General features: G+C 33.1%; 2 protein-coding genes across 2 annotated transcripts; one reads left to right on the top strand and one right to left on the bottom strand.

Annotated features, from left to right (window-relative positions):
- Positions 1 to 3,497: 3,497 nt before the first annotated feature.
- On the top strand, positions 3,498 to 4,903 carry LOC132642780 (uncharacterized). Its single transcript, XM_060359823.1, has one exon. It carries the CDS (start codon positions 3,842 to 3,844, stop codon positions 4,694 to 4,696), a length of 855 nt encoding a protein of 284 aa, XP_060215806.1. The 5' UTR covers positions 3,498 to 3,841; the 3' UTR covers positions 4,697 to 4,903.
- Positions 4,904 to 16,808: 11,905 nt separating this feature from the next.
- On the bottom strand, positions 16,809 to 18,354 carry LOC132641752 (uncharacterized). Its single transcript, XM_060358838.1, has 3 exons — positions 17,702 to 18,354; positions 17,509 to 17,586; positions 16,809 to 17,104 (listed from the first exon to the last, which is right to left on the bottom strand). Exons 1-2 carry the CDS (start codon positions 18,203 to 18,205, stop codon positions 17,518 to 17,520), a joined length of 573 nt encoding a protein of 190 aa, XP_060214821.1. The 5' UTR covers positions 18,206 to 18,354; the 3' UTR covers positions 16,809 to 17,104; positions 17,509 to 17,517.
- Between the last annotated feature and the right edge of the window lie 1,461 nt (positions 18,355 to 19,815).

Raw genomic sequence — 19,815 nt, 5'->3', positions numbered from 1 at the left:
AACTAGTCACAACTTTTTGCTAGTGAAATGTTGACCCCATTTTCTACAGATTCAAACGGTTATTAGGACAAGTTACATTCTTCTTATTCCATAAAGTTTTTTATCATTAGGTATTAAAATTTGGGAAAAAGATCAAATATTCATCGAATTATCAGGAATGGTCTATCTATGACACTCGCTAATAGTTGAGCACAAAAATATCACCGCCGTGACACATTTGGTTCATTCGTGTCACTAATCACTAACAGAGCTCTACTATACCAAATTTTGTTACGTGACATTATCTAAACCCTTTGTCACTTAATAATTCCTGCCCCTCTCACTCACTTCTACGAGTGTCATATGTGAGCCATTTTATTAAGTTCAGTAGCATATTTAATTCTTTTCACAATCTCTTATAATACATGACTTACATATGTCATTTTACGGCAAAGAGTTTATTAAGGGAATAAAGGTTTTTCCACCAAAAATTCTCTGTTCTCAATACTATTCAATAAGTCACTATTAAAGTAGTGTCACTAGTTCTAATGCAAGGATATAGCTTATTTTGGTCCTCTCTCTTAACTCCGTAAAAAATGTGTTTTTCCTAAATTTTGTATTAAGGGTGAATTTCATTTCAGATTTTTGTAACATTCATCGGTTCAAGCTCTTTTTAATAACTTGATCAAACGACGATATATAGTCCGAATAATTTATCAAAATTATTTTGGAAGAAAGACTTTTGACTTTTGAGTAAATTTACTCAACACAAATTTGAATTAATCGAATTTCAGAAAATTTCAATACCATTTATCTAAAGAAGGAAAGAAGGAATATCAAAATAGTAAATTAACTCGAGCCAAGTTGTAAATGTGAGGCAAATTACGTCTGTTCTACTCATAATTGAAACCATAGGGAGAAATGTCATTGTTGCTTCCACTTTCAGAATGATACATCCTTGTCTTGTTTTTTCAAATCATAGAACACAATTAGGGAGCTAGGCTTCTGTTTTAGCAGACATTAGGCCTTCAACATGCACGAATTAAGGTCCATAAATTCAACTCACTCAAAATTTTCCACTCATCCCATCATTTTCAACTAAAGTTATAACCTTTATACAATACAGATCAACACAAGTTTTGTACTATCAAATCATCTAGTTATTACTTGAAAAATTGAAGTAAGCAACTTATTACTACATGATAACATAAGTTATTTCAATAATGGTTATGTTCAATAAATCCGATGTAATTCTACTCTTTTGAGAACTAGTGCATAGCGGAAGATTAATGCATCTAGTCAAGAATGGAGTTAGTGGGGCGCAAGGAGGTTCATCCAAACACCCTTCGCCAAAAAATTATATTGTATCTACATGATTAAAAATATCTTTGATGTGTATATAAACTACAAGAAATTAGGATTTTTGTAACGATTATTTGTAACAACTTCCTAAGTCGGCGCAAAAAGGGATAGTTTCAGTCGCAACCCTCCAAGTCGGCACTAACTATACTTAAATCGCAATAAATATGCACAAAATTTGTTACGTCCTGCTTGGAGCAAAATTTGGCTTAAAACCTATTTTTACTCCTCCCAAGAGTCATCACAAAAACATTCAATATATCTTAGAAGTACGAGCCCAAGATTTTTGTAACCCCAAAATAAATTTTTGGAACCAAAATAACCCATTAAAAAAAAAAACGTAAATAGGCTTCACGCATAGATTATGTGCGTAAAAGGACCAAAGTGTAGTTTTACACTAAAGTTCCTTTTACGCACAGAATATGTGCGTAAAAGAGCCAAATACCCCACCCCAGCCTTTATTCTTTGGAAATCAAACTGAAAATTAAGCTTTTTTCCATACTTTGACTGAAAATTAGTCACGTTTCAAAACACCGGAATATAAATATTTTATATAGAACTTAATATCTTTTTTAGCGTACAATAATGTCGGCTCATTACATCAGGTATGCCTATATGTTTGGATCGTCGTTTTAGGGGTTGTAAAGTGCTCCAAAGTAAGTTTGGAAACTTGTTGTCTTTAAGTTTTTTTTGGTACTTTGACTGAAGATTAGTCACGTTTCAAAACGTCGGAATATAAATATTTTATATAGAACTTAATATTTTTTTAGCGTACAATAATGTCGTCTCATTACATCAAGTATAAATATATGTTTGGATCTTCGTTTTAGGGGTTGTAAAGTGCTCCGAAATAAGTTGGGAAACTTGTTATCTTTAAGTTTAATTGTCATATTTTATAGGGTTTTAATTAATCTAGGACGTCGCATGAGTTATTAATAATCAACAATAAATACTAAAATATTACATTTTTCTTTTTATTTGTGTGTTTATTTCTTTATATTTCTTAATTAAATTCTAGCTACGCTATTTTACCTAGCTACCTTTTTATACCAACAGTTTCAAGCATTGTTGCCCACCAAAATTGTTACTACTCTCTTACAAGTTCTTATTATTCTTGTAAGGTTGCAGCAACAATAATTGTTCCTTAAATTTAACTCCAAGTTACCATAAATAGGATTTGATTAATCTTTCTAATTCTTTTATCCTGACAAGACATCCTAATAATTTGTACTCTTCCAATGTAATATGGTCCCACCAGATTTAATTTGCCGCAAAATGCCAGCGTTTCTTTTATAGAGTAATTTTCACTTTCACTAGTGAAGTAGATCCTTGAAGGTGAAGAGTGTTTTACCTTTTAAATCATTTCTTATTTCTCTTTTGTTCTCATTTTCAAAAAGTAAAGTTTCTTGGGAAATTTTTAACCCCCTATTAGGTGGAGGAATCTTCATTCCTTCTCTTAGGCTTTCGGTGGCAATAGCCAATTAATTCAATCACTTTTCCTTTTTTTTTCTTTTTTTCTTTTATAATTGGTAGTGTTTGGACTAGTTTACACGCATTTCGATTATTTTTTTCCTACTATGAGGGGCGTAGTCAGAATTTTACTAGAAAGAGCTAAAATAGAAAGAAGTAAACATACAAAGTAATCAAGGAGATCAACACGTTAGTAGTATATATTGAAAATCAAGGGCAACATGCTATAATGTGGAATTTTCCAGCGAAGTGATGTCAATTTGATACATTGACACCCCTTGGACAACAGTGACTCCGCCACTGCCCACTAAAAGTGAATTCAAGATGCATATACAAAATCTAGGTAATGCGTCAAGTTAAAATATAATAATATCTGGGTTCAAAGTCTAAAATTTATATATTTTTGTGGATTTTTAACGCTTATACAAAATCTAGGCAAAAACTACTGAATTCATGTGAACCCATATATTACATTATAGATCCGCCCTAACTGCCTACTACATCCCACCAATATTAACATCAAGTAACTTTGTCCATAAAAATTTAGACGAATTAGAAGAAATCATCTGATTTTTTTAGTTTCCGTTCACTTCATAGATTACTGGGCTACACCTTGGATACACTTTTATATATATATATATATATATATATTCCGTTTGATCATTTAGCATATAATGTCAATCTCAGTGTTACTCCTAAGTGAAACAAGCCATTGTCTAGGCAACATCACTTTGTTGTACCAATAATAGAATCTTGAAAATGCTCTCACCCCTTAGCATAGTAGTATATAAAAGCAAAAGCTGACTCTTCATTCCTACAAAAAAAATAAAAAAAATCATTCCCTTCGCCCCTTCTTCTTTTAGCCCTCTCTTTTTGACTCCAAAATCTTACACAAACAACACCTCAAACAATACAATCATTATCTACACCTTTATTTGGCCATCTTTTTTGCTTATAAATTAAATCCGCCTCTTTCTGCAACTGTTGAACCAACACCAGAACAAATCAAGAAATCTTTTAAAAATAGCCATTCATGGCAGTGGATGTGTGTTTTGAGATTGCAAGTTTAAATGTTAGCCCAAGAATCTCTTTCTCTCATGATGATGGAATCCCAATTGAATGCCAACAACATTATAGATCAGATGCATTCCTTCTTGAATCAACCATAGATTTTGATTTCTGTGTTACAGATATAGCACTAATCTCCTCTGCTGATGAACTTTTCTCAAATGGCAAGATCCTACCTGTTGAAGTCAAGAAATCAACACCCTTTAAAGAAATCAACCAATCTGATCCAAAATCTTTGCAAAAACAGCCAAAAAAATCTTTGCAAAAACAGCCTGAAAAATCAGTTCTTGAAAATGGTATTGACACAAAAAAGAAGAGTTTAAAAGAACTCTTGTCAACTGATCTTGATGATGATGAAAAAGAAACAGATAAGCTTCCACAAGCAAAACCATTTTGGCAATTCAGAAGAAGCAGTAGTTTGAATTACCAAAATAGCCAAAACAATGGATTTTTGCAATTTCTATCAAGAAGTAACTCAACTGGTTCTGCTCCAACTCAAAAAAATCCAAAAATGTATCAAAAACAGAATTCACAAAAAGAACAAATAAAAGTATTTAGAAAGAGCTCATCTTTATCTTCATCATCTACATCATCATCATCATCTTCTTGTTCATCTTTGAATCACAGCCATCCATTGCATTCATCATCAAAGAAGGGTCAATCACATCCATTGAAGAAGAGTTATAGTAGATCTTATAGCAACGGAGTTCATGTTAGTCCTGTTTTGAACATTCCACATGCTTACATTTCTAAAGGTACTGTTTGTTTGTTTGGTTTAGGTTCATTGTTCTGTAATGGCAAGTCCAAAAAGAAGAAATAATTTCTCTGCACAACTTTTTTTTTTTTTTTTGTTCATAAATCAAAAGTTGATATAGTTCATAGAACATAATTCTTGTTTTATTTCTCAGATTACAATGTACTATAGAATATTTACAGTGGCACTCTAATTTAATTTTTGCTAACAGGTTAGCTACTATATTTTCAAGAGTTACTGATTCTACTTTACTCATTATGAATAGTTACCCTTCATTATCCATTGAGTTGCAGTGCCATAATCATCTTTGTCCAAGAAGGGATCGATGGTAAATATACTTATTCATTGTTTACCCCATACGAATTTAATTTACTATGGTTAAGTGCTATAATAAAGTAAAATATAAATTAATTAATCATAGTTAATTGCTAAAAAAAGTTATATGCAAATACATGTCATATATTTATTGATTTGATGTAACCACCTGATATGAGTAAGTTTTTTGTCAGAGTCAATTTACATCCCTTAGTCGAAAAATTAAACTGCATAGATAGGTTAATCTTTTATAATATATATATATATATATATATCCCTTTGCTTCTTCAAATTTTTATTTCCTGACTCCAATAACTGATTGAATAAAATTTCTTTAACGCTATTAATATGGAGAAATAAAAGTCTAAAGGATCAACATATGTGAAAGAACCTTAGTGTAAGAGTGAAAATTCAAAAAGGTTGGATTAATATCAGCCTAGGATTCTTATATATAGGTTAAAAAACAGCTACTTACTATTCTAAGAATATAGGTCAAATGTAAAAGGGGACAAAAGAACAAGAGCCACCTACCTTTATGGCTTTTCATGCCTTTTTTCCTTTCTTCTGTTTAATATTGTTGTTTAGGAGAGTATTGTGCTTTTTTTAATTTTCAAGGTTACTTTTTCATTTGTTGTCTACAATAACTATCAAGTGTTTTAGCAAAAACTAACTTTAAATCTTATCATTTGAATTATATCTTCAATTCTGGTCCATTTTGTGCTGTCTAATGGCATCAAGACAAGAAATGGATCTCAATAAAGTCTTAGAAAATTAAGCAATGATTGAGGCCCTTTATTTGAAGTAATACAATACTCTGATTTGATTGCAGATGTGATTAATTTAAATATTTGACTACCTTTCAATTTTGTTGTAGCCATATTTTAGATCTCAAAAACCATTGGTTGAGGCCATATAGTGAAATCCATACAAAGCATGGTCTATTCATTCAATTGTTTGGCCTTGTCCCTGTCTTGGATGTGGAACTAACATTTTATTACTAAAGTCGTGAAATGGGATATGAGAGGTCGGTCTCTAGATCGAGCCTTCGAAATTAAAAAAAATCCTGATAGAAAACATGTTCTCTTTTAATGAAACATGTTCTCTTTTAATGAGTTTTACACGGTGCAAGATCAGATTAATCGAGGCCTCTAAGCTAATACCGATAACGGATAGGAAAGACATTTTTTAGCAGTTGTAAATTATGTATTGCTGTTATGAAAAAGTTTCAAACTTACTTTTGAAATCTGTAATTTATGTTTAAAGATAAATAATTATTAGAAACCATTCAAAATGCTAGTCAGCTTTAGTTTTCCATTTAAATGCAACTAATTGTTCTTTATTGAAGGCTTTCTTTTCATCGTTTACCTAATTTGTGGCTGCCACTTTCTTTTAAAAAAAGAATGAGGTCCTGACACACAAAGAAGCAACAAAAAATAACATGATCTTCTTCAACTATAGAAAAAGACACAAAAAAATATTATCCTAAATCTAAGTAGAACTCTTATCTCTTGTCAACCAACTACCAAGAAAGTTCATAAATAAAAGGAAAATCAAATAAAAGACTTCTAAAATAACGAAAAACTACTAAAATTGGACAATCATACTAAGCAGAGAAGTTTTTTTTTTTTTTAAACAAAAAAAATACTTAGTAAATTGGTTGATACACCCCTTTAAACCTATATTAGGCTAAGGAAGGCAATTGAAGAATTTTTGCTATGTCAGGAGCTCGAATCAGAGACCTCTGATAAATAGTGAAGGGACCACGACCATCCCACTACAATTAATGTTGGTGAAGAACTTACTAACTAATTAGTTCACGTGGCTATAACTTTGCACTCAATTTGGCATTAAGAACATTTGTGACTACAAACCGGATTTCATGCCAAAACGTCTGGAGAAGTTTGGCCTTGACAAGGCCACAATTTCAGTGAAAACTATTCAAAAGTGATCTTGGCAAGCTAGGTCAAACTTCAAGCAAAAATATATGATGTTTAGCCTTGACAAAGCCACATTTCAGACAAAATATTTCAGGAGTTTGTCAAATCTCATACTCGAATTTTTGTAACCTCGGTCTCGTATGCGTGAAGTAGTTCCAAAGTGGCATATTTGCAAAACAAAATTCAATTTAATTACAACTTAAATGGAGACTTGAAAATCGGATATTTGTGCGCTTATTGAATGAATCCAAAATGGATGGAGCCCACTGGATTTGTACAGAGGCCCAGAAAGCAACAGTGGGCCAATATTGCACTGGGCTGTGCATCACACCTCACATTGTATGACCCAATTGTGACTTGATCCTTGGACATTTTGGGCTTATCAATATGATTTAATCCCAGATGAAAGCCCACAGTTTTTCGGATTAAGATCCAGTCCAGTACATTTCCATCCGGTATTGTCCAGCGGAGCATTTGATTTTTGACACGTGTCCGAATGTAATTTAAATGGACAAGATCTATTTGTTTTAACCATGATTAACTTCCCTCTCTTACTTCTATCTTCCTTCTTCCAAAATCCAGACCAAATATTTGTCTTCTTAACCTTCGTCACTTTCTTCTCTCTTCTTCCTTGCTTTTTCAAAATCGAGAGCTCTCATGTTATTATCCTCTTCTCGATCTCGTTCTCTCCTTCTTCCCATTTCTGTAACACCCCGCATTTTGGGACTGAGTTTAAGCTCATATCATTAGAGTTCTAGTGGAAACATGGAAGGTTTGAACGTTTTGCGAAAATGGTTGATAGGCCTATTTCGGGCAGCGATAACTCCTTGACCGGTTTGGAATTTTGGAAGGTACTATCAATGAAGTTGTAGTATGTAGAAATACCTTTCTAACGATATAAGGATCAAGCCAATCAGAGATCGGAGCAAGGAGATATGATCGTCTCAATATGGCTAATAGTAAGGCACTTGAAATCCTATAGAATCGGCTAAGTTTTTGATACGTCTGACTTCCAGTCAAATTTCATGAAAATCCGTTGGGACTTTGAGAAAACTTCCTTGATGAACGTTGTAGCCCTTTGAAATATATTTCCAACGGTATCTTACGGGGGTTAAACGGACATCTGTGCAAAGAGTTATGCCCATTTTACTGAAGCCTGTTCGCTGGAAATTCTGCCAACGTAACGGCGACGTTACGGGCCGTATTTCGTGTTACGGTCCGTAACAGTGGACCGTAACGTCCCGAAAATTTCCAGAAACTCACTGGAAAGATTCACCAAGATACGGTACCAAGTTACGATCCGTATCTCGTGTTACGGGACCGTAACAGTGACCGTATCTTGGTCCGTATATACGTTTCGGGTCACCTGACTTCGGGAGGCCATAACCCTATCATAACTTGGGAATTTGGGAAAACTCAAAGAACGAAAGTTGTAGATAATTGAAAAACCTGTCCAACCATAGGTTGTGGGTTCACAGGAGACGTCGGGATAAGGATATATGGACGTTTTAAGACAGCAAGGTCCCAACCCGTTTTCAAGTTGGGTCAACCCATTTTCCCCTTGGTATATAAAGAAAATATTACCCTAACAGCCCATTTTTCCTCCAAAACTCAGATTTTAGAGAGAGGAAGTGAGAGAGAAGGGACATTAGAGAGAGAAAGTAGAAAATCAACCAAGTTTAAGGCCCCGAATCCCAAAGCTCGTGAAGGAAAAAGTGTAGTACAAGTCGTTGTCGTCATTTTAAGCCCAAGATCGGACTTGGGGGTGTTGATTTCGTGGTGACTACCCAAAAGGTAATATTTCTACTCCCCAATCATTTATAGTTAGGAATTGATGAATTCTTGGGAGTATAATAATTGGGTTTGTTGAAGATGATTATATGAACTATGTTAGAATTGTTGGATTGATGACTTGGGATTGTTGTATTCATATGGATTATGAAGAATGATGTTAATTGCATCTAATTGAGACTTTAGAAATTGTTAGAAGTAAAAGAATGGGGATTTGGTGAAGAAAACACCATTAATGGGGGTTATAGAGCTTCATGCCCACTAAGTGTTTGATAAAATGCTTAGATGAACAAAACATGGATATTGTTGCTAATATAGAATCACTATGACTTGTATGCTATAGATTGAAGTTGAAGGGGGTGAAGGACATTGTGATACGCCCAAAAGCGGAAGGTTAAGGTATGTAGAACTTCCATCCACATGTGGGAACTTCTATGTTCTTCCCCATGATCCGTTTAGTAAATTATATGAAGTTCAACTCCTAGGGCATTAAACCCAATGTATTGGTAGCCCATAATTATGTATGTATGTATGTATGTACATGAATTCCGTATATATGTTCGTTATTGTGTTCCTAAACCTCCATTTCGGACATTAGGAATCCTAGCTTAATCCATGAATCATGAATTCTTCCTCATGTGTTCTCATGATGTTTATATGAAATTGTAAAATGTTATTTTACAAATTACAAGCATGTTTTCAAGTCAGCTACAAACGTATGATTATGCATTATGGTATTTCTCATGATCAAGTTTACAAGTTATTTCATGAAAATATGTTTACAAGTCCTTTCGTGAAATCATGATTTCAAGACAGGTACAAGTTAATTCACGAAAGTCATGGGCTTCTTAGCCAACTATATTATTTTCATGTTCGGGAGTTGTAATAATACCGAGAAGGCTCAGATAGCCTGAAACGACGTATGCCAACGTAGGATAAGAATCGCTCCGCCCAGTAGGACGATTCCTTTATATGTTCCCCATTGAGGGATTTGGATCCATTCATGTTATGTTCATGTCTCGTGCCCCGGCAAGGTACGAGATGGCTTAGCTGATCGGGCAGAGATCAGACTCCACGCTCCTCCCCGTGGTGGTTTATGTCGGTATTACAGATTATTACAGATTATTACAGATTACTACAGACTATCTCATGCTTCCAGTACTCAGTTTCAGTTCTTACTATGTTATTCCATGTTCCATGTTGTTTCTTCCGGTTGCTTTACATACCAGTACATTCAATGTGCTGACGTCCCCTTTTTATTGCCCGGGGGCCTGCATTTCACGATGCAGGTACTGATATACAGGACGACACATCTGCTCAGTAGGACAGCATTCGTATCAGCTTATTTGTGAGCCCCATCTCATTCGGGGTTTGGTCAACTTTTATCTTATGATTAGTTATGCATCTAAAGGTATGCTGGGGGCCTTGTCGCAGTAAGTATGTTTTTCAGTCAGACTCATGGTAGAGGTTTCATAGACTAGAACAGACAGTTATGTCATGTCAGATAATCGAAGTCGCACAGCCATTTTGGCTCACTCATGTTTAAACAAGTACTTTATTAAGTATTATGACTTATTATGTTTTATAAAGGCTCATCATGCATTCACGTTATATTCCGCTTATGTTATGCATCATGATGATTCAGCAAGTCATGTGGTTCGCTCGGTCACATGTAGTCAGGCACCGAGTGCCGTGTTACGTCCAGGCCATGGTTCGGGGCGTGACAATTTCATTGCTCTTTATAGATTTGGTAATTGTCGGTTTTTCATTGTTCCCAAATATTTAAAGCCCATGAAGGCATCATTTGATGACGTGATCTTGGATAGTTGCAAACCATTGTATTATAAAATCTTGTCCTAAATGATATAAGGATGTTTTGTGCACAGAATGTGAAATTGAATTATGAAAATCCTTCAGCATCTCAAAAAATAGAGAAATAAACTCGAACATATCACGTCTCCTATAAATTAAAAAAGAAATAATTACACTATATGTTAGTTAGAGTAACAACGCTATTAAAATTGGCCCATATTTTTAAATCGTAAAAAAAATGACCCACTCCCTCTTCCTTCTCCTCTCTCTCTCTCTCTCTATATATATATATATATATATATATATATCTGTCGCGCCTCCTCTCTCTCGATCACCAGAAAATCTGCTTAGATCTAGTGGTGGTGAGCGAGGTGGTGTGGCTAGCGGTTTTCGCCGGAGCTCTGGCGTGATCTCGTCGAGGGAGAGATAGAGATGATCGTAGAGGGAGAAAGTCCGCTGCCGCTCGTCGGACGTCGTTTGTGGTGTTGGAGTTCGTTTGAGAACGAAACTCCGGCGATGGCTGGTAGTTGCTGCTACTCTATCGTTGGTCATGTTGGAGTTAGTTTCTATATAATAGTGTATAAAAGGTGTGTATACAACCATATACACACCTCTCATACACTATTACACATTTTTATACGCCTATATACATAATGTATCTGTCTTGTATAAAAGTGCAATTTTTATTCAGAATCAGTCTAGATCTATGTTTATACCCACTTATGCAATATTGTATAATTGTGTATAAATGTGTATAAGTTCATATTTTCGTGTATAATATTGTGAAATTATATCTTTTAATGTATATACCTACACATTATACACTTTCATACACCTTATTTTGTGTATATAACCCGTCTTGTGTATATAAGCGTATAACATTGTATAAAAGTATTTTTAGGCTGTATTTTTACAGTGTAAGTTTTGAGCTATATTTTTACAATGTACGAATTGTACATTAATCAAATTTTCCAATGAAAAGATGATTCAAATTATAAGCCTAAAATTGACGTTCTTTTTAAAAAGTCTTCAGAGAAATAGACCCATAAAGCTCGGAAGTAAACTTGGAAGTAAATGGAGACATCATTGAAATTGACGAAAGAGGAATAGATGAGAGGGAGGGAATCAGAAGTTAACCATAGTTGAAACAAATAGACGTTCTTCTGCTTCTTCTTCTGCTTCACCTTCTGCTTCTTCTTCACCTTCTTCTTCTTCTTCTTCTTCTTCTCCCTCTCCTCCCCCTCCTCCTCCCCCTCCCCCCCCTCCCCCCCCCCCCCCTCCTCCTTCTTCGCCTTCTTCTTCTTCTTCTTCTTCTTCTTCTTCTTCTTCTTCTTCCTCTTCCTCTTCTTCTCCTCCTCCTCCTCCTCCTTCTCCTCCTCCTCCTCCTTCTCCTCCTCCTGAGTCCGGAGCCAAAATGGCATATTTTTACAGCAATTACACCAAAATAGGCTGTCTTTTTTTTTTTATACCCAAATGGGTATTTCGTTGATCATTCAACGAAATACCCCAGTTACTGTTCATAGCAGCAACTCTTTTTTTTTTTTTTTGCTATTTCGTGGATTGTTCCACGAAATAGCTTTTTTTTAATTTTTTTTTTTTGCATTTCGTGGAACAATCCACGAAATAGCTTTTTTTTTTTTTTTTTTTTTTTTTTTTTTGCTATATCGTGGATTGTTCCACGAAATAGTTTTTTTTTTTTTTTTTTTTTTTTTGCATTTCGTGGAACAATCCACGAAATAGTTTTTTTTTTTTTTTTTTTTTTAATTTCGTGAAAAAAATGATTTTTTTTTTAACACAATCCACGAAATAGATGTTTTTTTATTTTATTTCGTGAATAAAAAAAGAAATAGGAAATTATAATTTTTTTTTGTTTTTGCATTTCGTGTATTAAAAAACGAAATAGGATAATTTTTTTTCTAATTTCGTTCGTATAAAAAGGAAATTGGAAAATATATATATATATATATATATATATATATATATATATTTATTATTTCGTGTATTAATGAAGGAAATTGATTTGTTTTTTTATTTTTTTTGCATTTCGTAATCTAATGAACGAAATAGGTTTTTTTTTTTTGTATTTAGTGAATAAAAAAACGAAATAGGAAATTATATACATATATATATATATATATATATATATTTTGCATTTCGTGTATTAAAAAACGAAATAGGAAAATAATTTTATTTTCATTTCGTTTATATAAAAATGAAATAGGAATATATATATATATTTCATTCATGTACCAATGAAATATTTCGTGGATTGTTCCACGAAATGCAAAATAAAAAAATAAAAAAAACATATTTCGTGGATTGTTCCACGAAATGCAAAAAAAAAAAAAAAACAGTTTTATTTATATTAACGAAACTGTTTTATTTTTTAATTTAAAACTGTTTTTTTTAATTTTTTATTTTGCATTTCGTGGAACAATCCACGAAATATAAAAACAAACAGTTTTTTTATATATTTTTGAAATTGATCTTATATATATATATATATTCCAAATTGATTAAAAGCCATTTTTTAATTTTTTTAAAATATATTTTTCAAAAAACTTAGTGTTTAACTGTAAGGTTATTTTAGTCAACTTTATATATCGAGAAAATTAGTCAGCTTTATTTTCAAAAATTGAAACCGCAGAAGTGAAATTGACATTCACAGATACATTATCCCTGGATTTTTACGTTGAAATCTATTGCGTATCATCATCTTATAAGTAAATAAAACTGAAAATTTCATGCCAATTTGGGGAAAAATTGAAATTGAATGTGATAAAAGGCGTTTTTTTAAAAATCGGCTCGGCCAAACCGCCTTGCGGCAGTTTGTGTGCATAGATCTCGGAAAAATACCCAAAATCAAAAAAAAAATCGCGTAAATCGGACGTCCGAGCGCAAAGTTATGACCATCTAAAGTTTGACGACTTTACGACTAGTTTTTCTCCCTATAGTTTTTAGAATTATATTTATAATTAAAATAAAGTTATGTCTTGACTTTACAACTATTTTTTTTTTCGTTTATTAAAAAACGAAATAAGATTTTTTTTATTTCGTGAATATATAAATGTTTTTATAAATGAAACACAAATATATATATATATATTCATCCTATTTCATTGGTACATGAATGAAATATATGTATATATATATATATATATATATATATATATATATATATATTCCTATTTTTTATTTTCCTATTTCGTTTTTTAATACACGAAATGCAATATATATATATATATATATGTATATAATTTCCTATTTCGTTTTTTTATTCACTAAATACAAAAAAAAAAAAAAAAACCTATTTCGTTCATTAGATTACGAAATGCAAAAAAAATAAAAAAACAAATCAATTTCCTTCATTAATACACGAAATAATATATATATATATATATATATATATATATATATATATATATATTTTCCAATTTCCTTTTTATACGAACGAAATTAGAAAAAAATTTATCCTATTTCTTTTTTTAATACACGAAATGCAAAAACAAAAAAAAAATTATAATTTCTTATTTCTTTTTTTATTCACGAAATAAAATAAAAAAACATCTATTTCGTGGATTGTGTCATGATATGTAAAAAAAAAATCATTTTTTTCACGAAATTAAAAAAAAAAAAAAAAAAACTATTTCGTGGATTGTTCCACGAAATGCAAAAAAAAATTAAAAAAAAAAGCTATTTCGTGGAACAATCCACGAAATAGCAAAAAAAAAAAAAAAAAAAAAAAAAAAGAGTTGCTGCTATGAACAGTAACTGGGGTATTTCGTTGAATGATCAACGAAATACCCATTTGGGTATAAAAAAAAAAAGACAGCCTATTTTGGTCTAATTGCTGTAAAAATATGCCATTTTGGCTCCGGACTCTCCTCCTCCTCCTCCTTTTGAGAAATTTTGACAAATCATTAGATTTAGACATTGTTTTTTGTTATAACAGTAACATTCCAATCAGCTTACCCAACTCAACTATTTTATCAAATATCTACTCTACAAGATAAATGACCCCGCTTTTAAAAAAAAAAAAAATCTTGGTTTAATAATAGCATTACTTTTAGCATCCATCTTTCTTATTATGCTCCTTAAACTTACATTTTCAATAGTCAAGCTTTGACCCTATTAGTTTATGAAACGAACTACGATATTATTTTTAAGTGCTCAAAAGTAAATGACAAAAAGAATAATTACAGCAATATCAAATGAAAAAAAGAGAGCAAAATTGTTGTTTTAAGTTGAAGCAAAGCAACTCTTTAATACTACAAGGAACTAAAGTGAAAAAGTATAGCAATGTTTTGCAATAAGCTTAACTATTTCCTAACAACGAAAGAAGAGTTTTCATTATTAAAACGCCCCCCCAATTGGAGAAGAATCGTGCTTTTGTCAACTAGTTTCATATAGTTTAATCATATCAATATAAAATCCCGTACTATAACTATTTTAAAATCTAGGGACAGTAGATAGATAACAAGAACTTTTCTACTTCATCACTGTGCCTATAGTCAAATTCGTAGACCTAATAGTTACCCTCCAGAATAATTTTTCAAGGCGAACTATATTTATCTTTATCTGAAGGAAAATATTTAGAGAATCAATATTGTCAAGTAAATGTTATTTTTAATAACAATAGTGTGCGCATCTCAATTATTTCACTCTCGTAACTGCTATCTCGCACTAGCATTAGATAAATTTGGCCAACAAGACTTAGGCAAATATGAATAAATTGGTGTTCAAGTAAATTATATAAGTTGAGTAGCGCAAATCTTTTCAATTTATTGTAAAGAAGCATTTTATGCCTCAAAATAAGGACTATAGTCCAATTCAAATTAGCCACGCATGAGTAAAAATTAAACAATGTAAAGACATGTTTTTTATTCCTTCTTTGTTCTTTTATTAAAATGTTACTTGTCTAAAAAGTATCAGCCTGCCACATAAATAAGGAAACTTTTACCAAACGGAACCGACTTAACTTCTGCCCATCCCTCAGTGCAGAAACATGTACCAAACAAAGCATTAACCAATAGAGAACATATTTTGACGATGCACTAACAGAAAACATGTATCACTATCGATAGTATGAGATGAATAGAATCTCTCCACCTTTAACAAAAGTCTCGAGTAAGAGTCATGAATATGAAAAAAAATCATGATACGGAGCGTTTTCCCCTTAAATGAGCCTTATGCGACCCAAATTCGAATTAGTCAAAGGCCCAATGAAAGTACCGGTAATTGGGTGGGAAGCCAAACAAAAGAAAAGGAAAACATGTATCCATCATAGCACGAAACATTCATTAATAAATGCAACCAGCTTCAAGTTCATTTGGTTTTGCAAAACTTGATGCATTGAAGTGGTTCGTAGGTTCTTTCCTTTCAAATATTTTTTGCTTCTTAAAACCAATTATTGTAAAATGGCTGAAACCAAGATAATCCCATCATGGAAAAGCATGACAAGTGGAAACTCAAAAGCAGCAGAACAAAGAGATCAGCACCCAAAAATTTGTAATCTTTCAAGAGAACCAATGAAAACAAGCTCAAGTTATGTACTCCAAGCAAAACCAGTCTGATCATCCTAACATATTATAATTAATGCACTCAGGGTATGAACAACGCTAAATGAAGAGGACGAGAACCATGAGAGACTAAAGTTTAAATCTCAACATCGGCAAAAACGCCAGATAGTTTCATTCCAATCCAAACACCCTCTAAGTCTTGGTATGTGCTCAGTGTGTGTGCTCGTGGAAGGTAGCAGATACCTAGCCGAACGGTGGAGGTGTGTGTGAACCAGCCTGAGCACCACTATTATATAGTAAGAAAGATGCAGGAACAGAGACAACAGATGCAAAAGTAAAAATATCTAAACCATTTTTGTATATATCATAAGTTACCAAGTATATTATATAGTAAGAAAGATGCAGGAACAGAAACAACAGATGCAAAAGTACAAATATCTAAACCATTTTTGTATATATCATAAGTTACCAAGTAAAACCCCAGCTTAATAAGACAAGGTTCTAGACCAGTTACAGATTTTGGCTGCGCCTCAAACAACAAGCCACAAAAGCCAACACAATAACTACTGTGTTTTCTCGTTTTACACCTTAATACAAGTAGCTTCCGATGAAGTTAATCGGAACAGAGAAAAATTCGAAGGCTATGAATATCCAATAACCAGCTTTGTCCGAATTTTACCTTAGTGATGTGAAACCAGAATGAATTTAAAAGGAATTGCAGATACCAGACACGAGAAATGAGTAACCATTGTCACAAGAAGACAAGAGTTTCAAATTTACGAAGAACGGGAACATAACATAAAGTAGCACGTAAATGCACTTGAAAAGATTAAAGATTTTTTCACTATATGAACAATCGTCTTTGATCTACGAACATCCAACTATGTTAAAACTTATTTCAATGATAAACGAGAGAAAATATGAACAAATCACCTCTAAGCAAAATTAGCCTTGCCGCAGCAACTTTTATCCTCTTAAACCCCCTTTCTGTTACCAAAGGAAATTCAACGGTTTCATCAAACTCCCAAAATCAAAAAGGTCATCCACCGTACCAGTGTCAAAGTTACCATCTTTTGTCAGACAAAAACACAACTCCCCATCTGCATAAACAAACATTGTACAACACAATTAGGTTTCATGCATTGGAATCAATCTTGATATTCAAATCTGAAACTCCATCAGTTTATGGAGGAGCAGAGTATCGGCTATGGGTAAAAATTCATTGAATACAGTAAAACCTCCTTATACCAACGCCATTTATTTCATTGCCACCTACAGCGACATGCTGTTATAAATAACATCTAAACATACCATACCATGAAAGATCGGTTCCACGGAAAACATAAATGTTGTTATAAAGAACATATAACATAACATAATAGAAAAGATCGGTTCCATCAGAAAACATAGTTGTTATATAGAGATGTCCGACCATATGTATATATCAGCTTCAAATTCCAGCCCCGCCGCCGTTGTTTACCAAGCACAATAATAAAAGGTTTACCTTTTGAATCTACTGATCATCAGCAACTTTGTATAAGTCCGGTGTAATCTCCGTTAACCACAACCCTGGAAATAACGTCTGCAATCCACCAATAAAACAGTAAATTTCAAATCACAATTCACAAAAATGACCATCATATAAACAACAACATAATATCTAGTCAAAAAAAAAAAAAATGAAATTTGATACTTACGTCTAAATTCTTTTGAACCAATTTAGCTCTTTTTTTGGGTCTACGTGGAGGTCTATGTCCAACCATTGTCATAAAATCCTCTTGAATCTCTTTCCTACCAAGCGAAACCGAAAACGGCACCCTAACAGAATCACTTGGAAGAATCTCCGGCGACGGAATCTTTGATCCATTCATGGGGGCTTTACACGCCGCTCTTCTAGTCCTCAAATTCCAGGGCCTAGAATCTTCCGGCGGCGGCGCCGGAACTTGGTTATCTGTAAAAATAGCGTGTTTCATCTTATCGGTTTCTTCTTGAAGATCAAACATCAGTTTCTCTCTTACAGCAGCGATTCCATTACCATCACCGTTAGATCTCCGGCGGTTGATTTCTGGCCGTCGGATTGAGTGTGATGATGATCTACCATCAAGTTTAGCACATCTTAAGTGTTTCTGATTACCCCACTTTAAACCACAAGGTAACGTGAAATTATGAAGAGGTTTCGTTCTTTCATGTCCCATTCCCATCAAACCATTCAAAGATAACTCAAACTTCCAAGCTTTATGTGCATATATATGTGTATATCAGTTTATGAATATTATTTTTGAAACGAATAGGGTTTTTTTTTTTTTTTTTACTCTGTTACTATTTTTATGGTGTTATGGGTATTTGTGTGAAATCGCCGGGAATGGTAAGTTTATATAGGAGAGGGGAGGGGGGGTGGGGTATTAACGTTCGGGTTTGGAGAAAGAGTAGGTGCTAAAGTGCGCAGTGCTGTGACGGTCTCCTTTTCTTTTTCTTTTTTTTTAAAGGAGGGTTTTCTACTATAACGACGTCGTTTTATACTCATTGCCATTTTTTTTTTCCGATATATATGATACAGGAAAATGGTCAAATTTACACTCCAAGTATGATTTATAGTCAAAGTTTGGGATCAAATTTGTCCTCGTTGTTAAGATATTTAATAAATTTGCCATTATATGGATGAAAATGTAACTTGGACTCCACATCACAATAAACATAGCCATATCTGATCCATGTGGACTCCCAAATTCAATTCTCTTTTTAACCCGTAATTTGTTTCCCAATTCTAATTCTCTTAACCCATCCCCACAATTATTAATATAAAATTAAATGATTTAATCCTCATCCTTCTATCTATTCAATTATTTAAAATAAACAAATGAAGAGAGCAGTATTTATATTACAAACATAAATACTGGTTATACAAATATTTTAATGGCTTGTATATGTTTAATAAAAGCAAAATTAAGATAAATTTTAATGGCATGTATTTTCTTTGAAACATTTAATGCTGCACTTTAGTAGAATTTGAAAATTTATTATTAGTAAAACTAAAACGAAAAATACGCTAAGAAGAGTTTGTTAATGCTTACGACGGATCGAACTAATCTATACTGAGAATGTATTTCGCCAGAGCTACAACATGAAAGAAATTGGTAGAAAAACTAACATGACCAAAAAACTAATTAGGGCACAGAAAATTAAAAACTAAACAACTGGAATTTAAAAACATCTCTATATTGGGCGAACATACAAATCACCCACGAAAAAGATCCAGCAAATTTACAAATCTACCCCTCCTAAACTCTCTCACTTCCTCGTCTTTCTTGCAGACGCCCTCCTCGCCGGCGCCGCCTTCTTCACCGGAGCATCCATATATACAAGCACAGAGTATCGTGGATTGTGGAGACGGGTTAAGAGAATTGGGTTTGTGAAACGAATTATGGGTTACGAGTTAAAAAGAAAATGAGGTTCGGAAGTCTACATGGATCTGAAGTGGCTATTTCTTTTGTGTTGTGAAGTCCAAATCACACTTCCATCAATATAAAGGGCAAATTTATCAAGTATCCTAACGGGAGGACAAATTTGATCCCAAACTTTGACGGAAGGCAAATTTAAACTATAAACCATACTTGGAGGATAAATTTGACCCTTTCCCTATCTGAAACTCGCTAGTTGTTGGTTAGGGAGGTAAAACACTCCATATCAAGAGCTTCTTTTTTACTACTCAAATACGAGATTTTTTTTTTTTTTTTGGTTTCTCAGATGGTGTTCAATATCCTTATTGGAGCTCAACTAATCTGAATTCACGCCGCATAAGACCTATTTGAGG

Source organism: Lycium barbarum, chromosome 5 (assembly GCF_019175385.1).
Source record: "Lycium barbarum isolate Lr01 chromosome 5, ASM1917538v2, whole genome shotgun sequence".
NCBI lineage: Eukaryota > Viridiplantae > Streptophyta > Magnoliopsida > Solanales > Solanaceae > Lycium > Lycium barbarum.
This window is presented reverse-complemented; position numbering and strand designations above follow the sequence as displayed.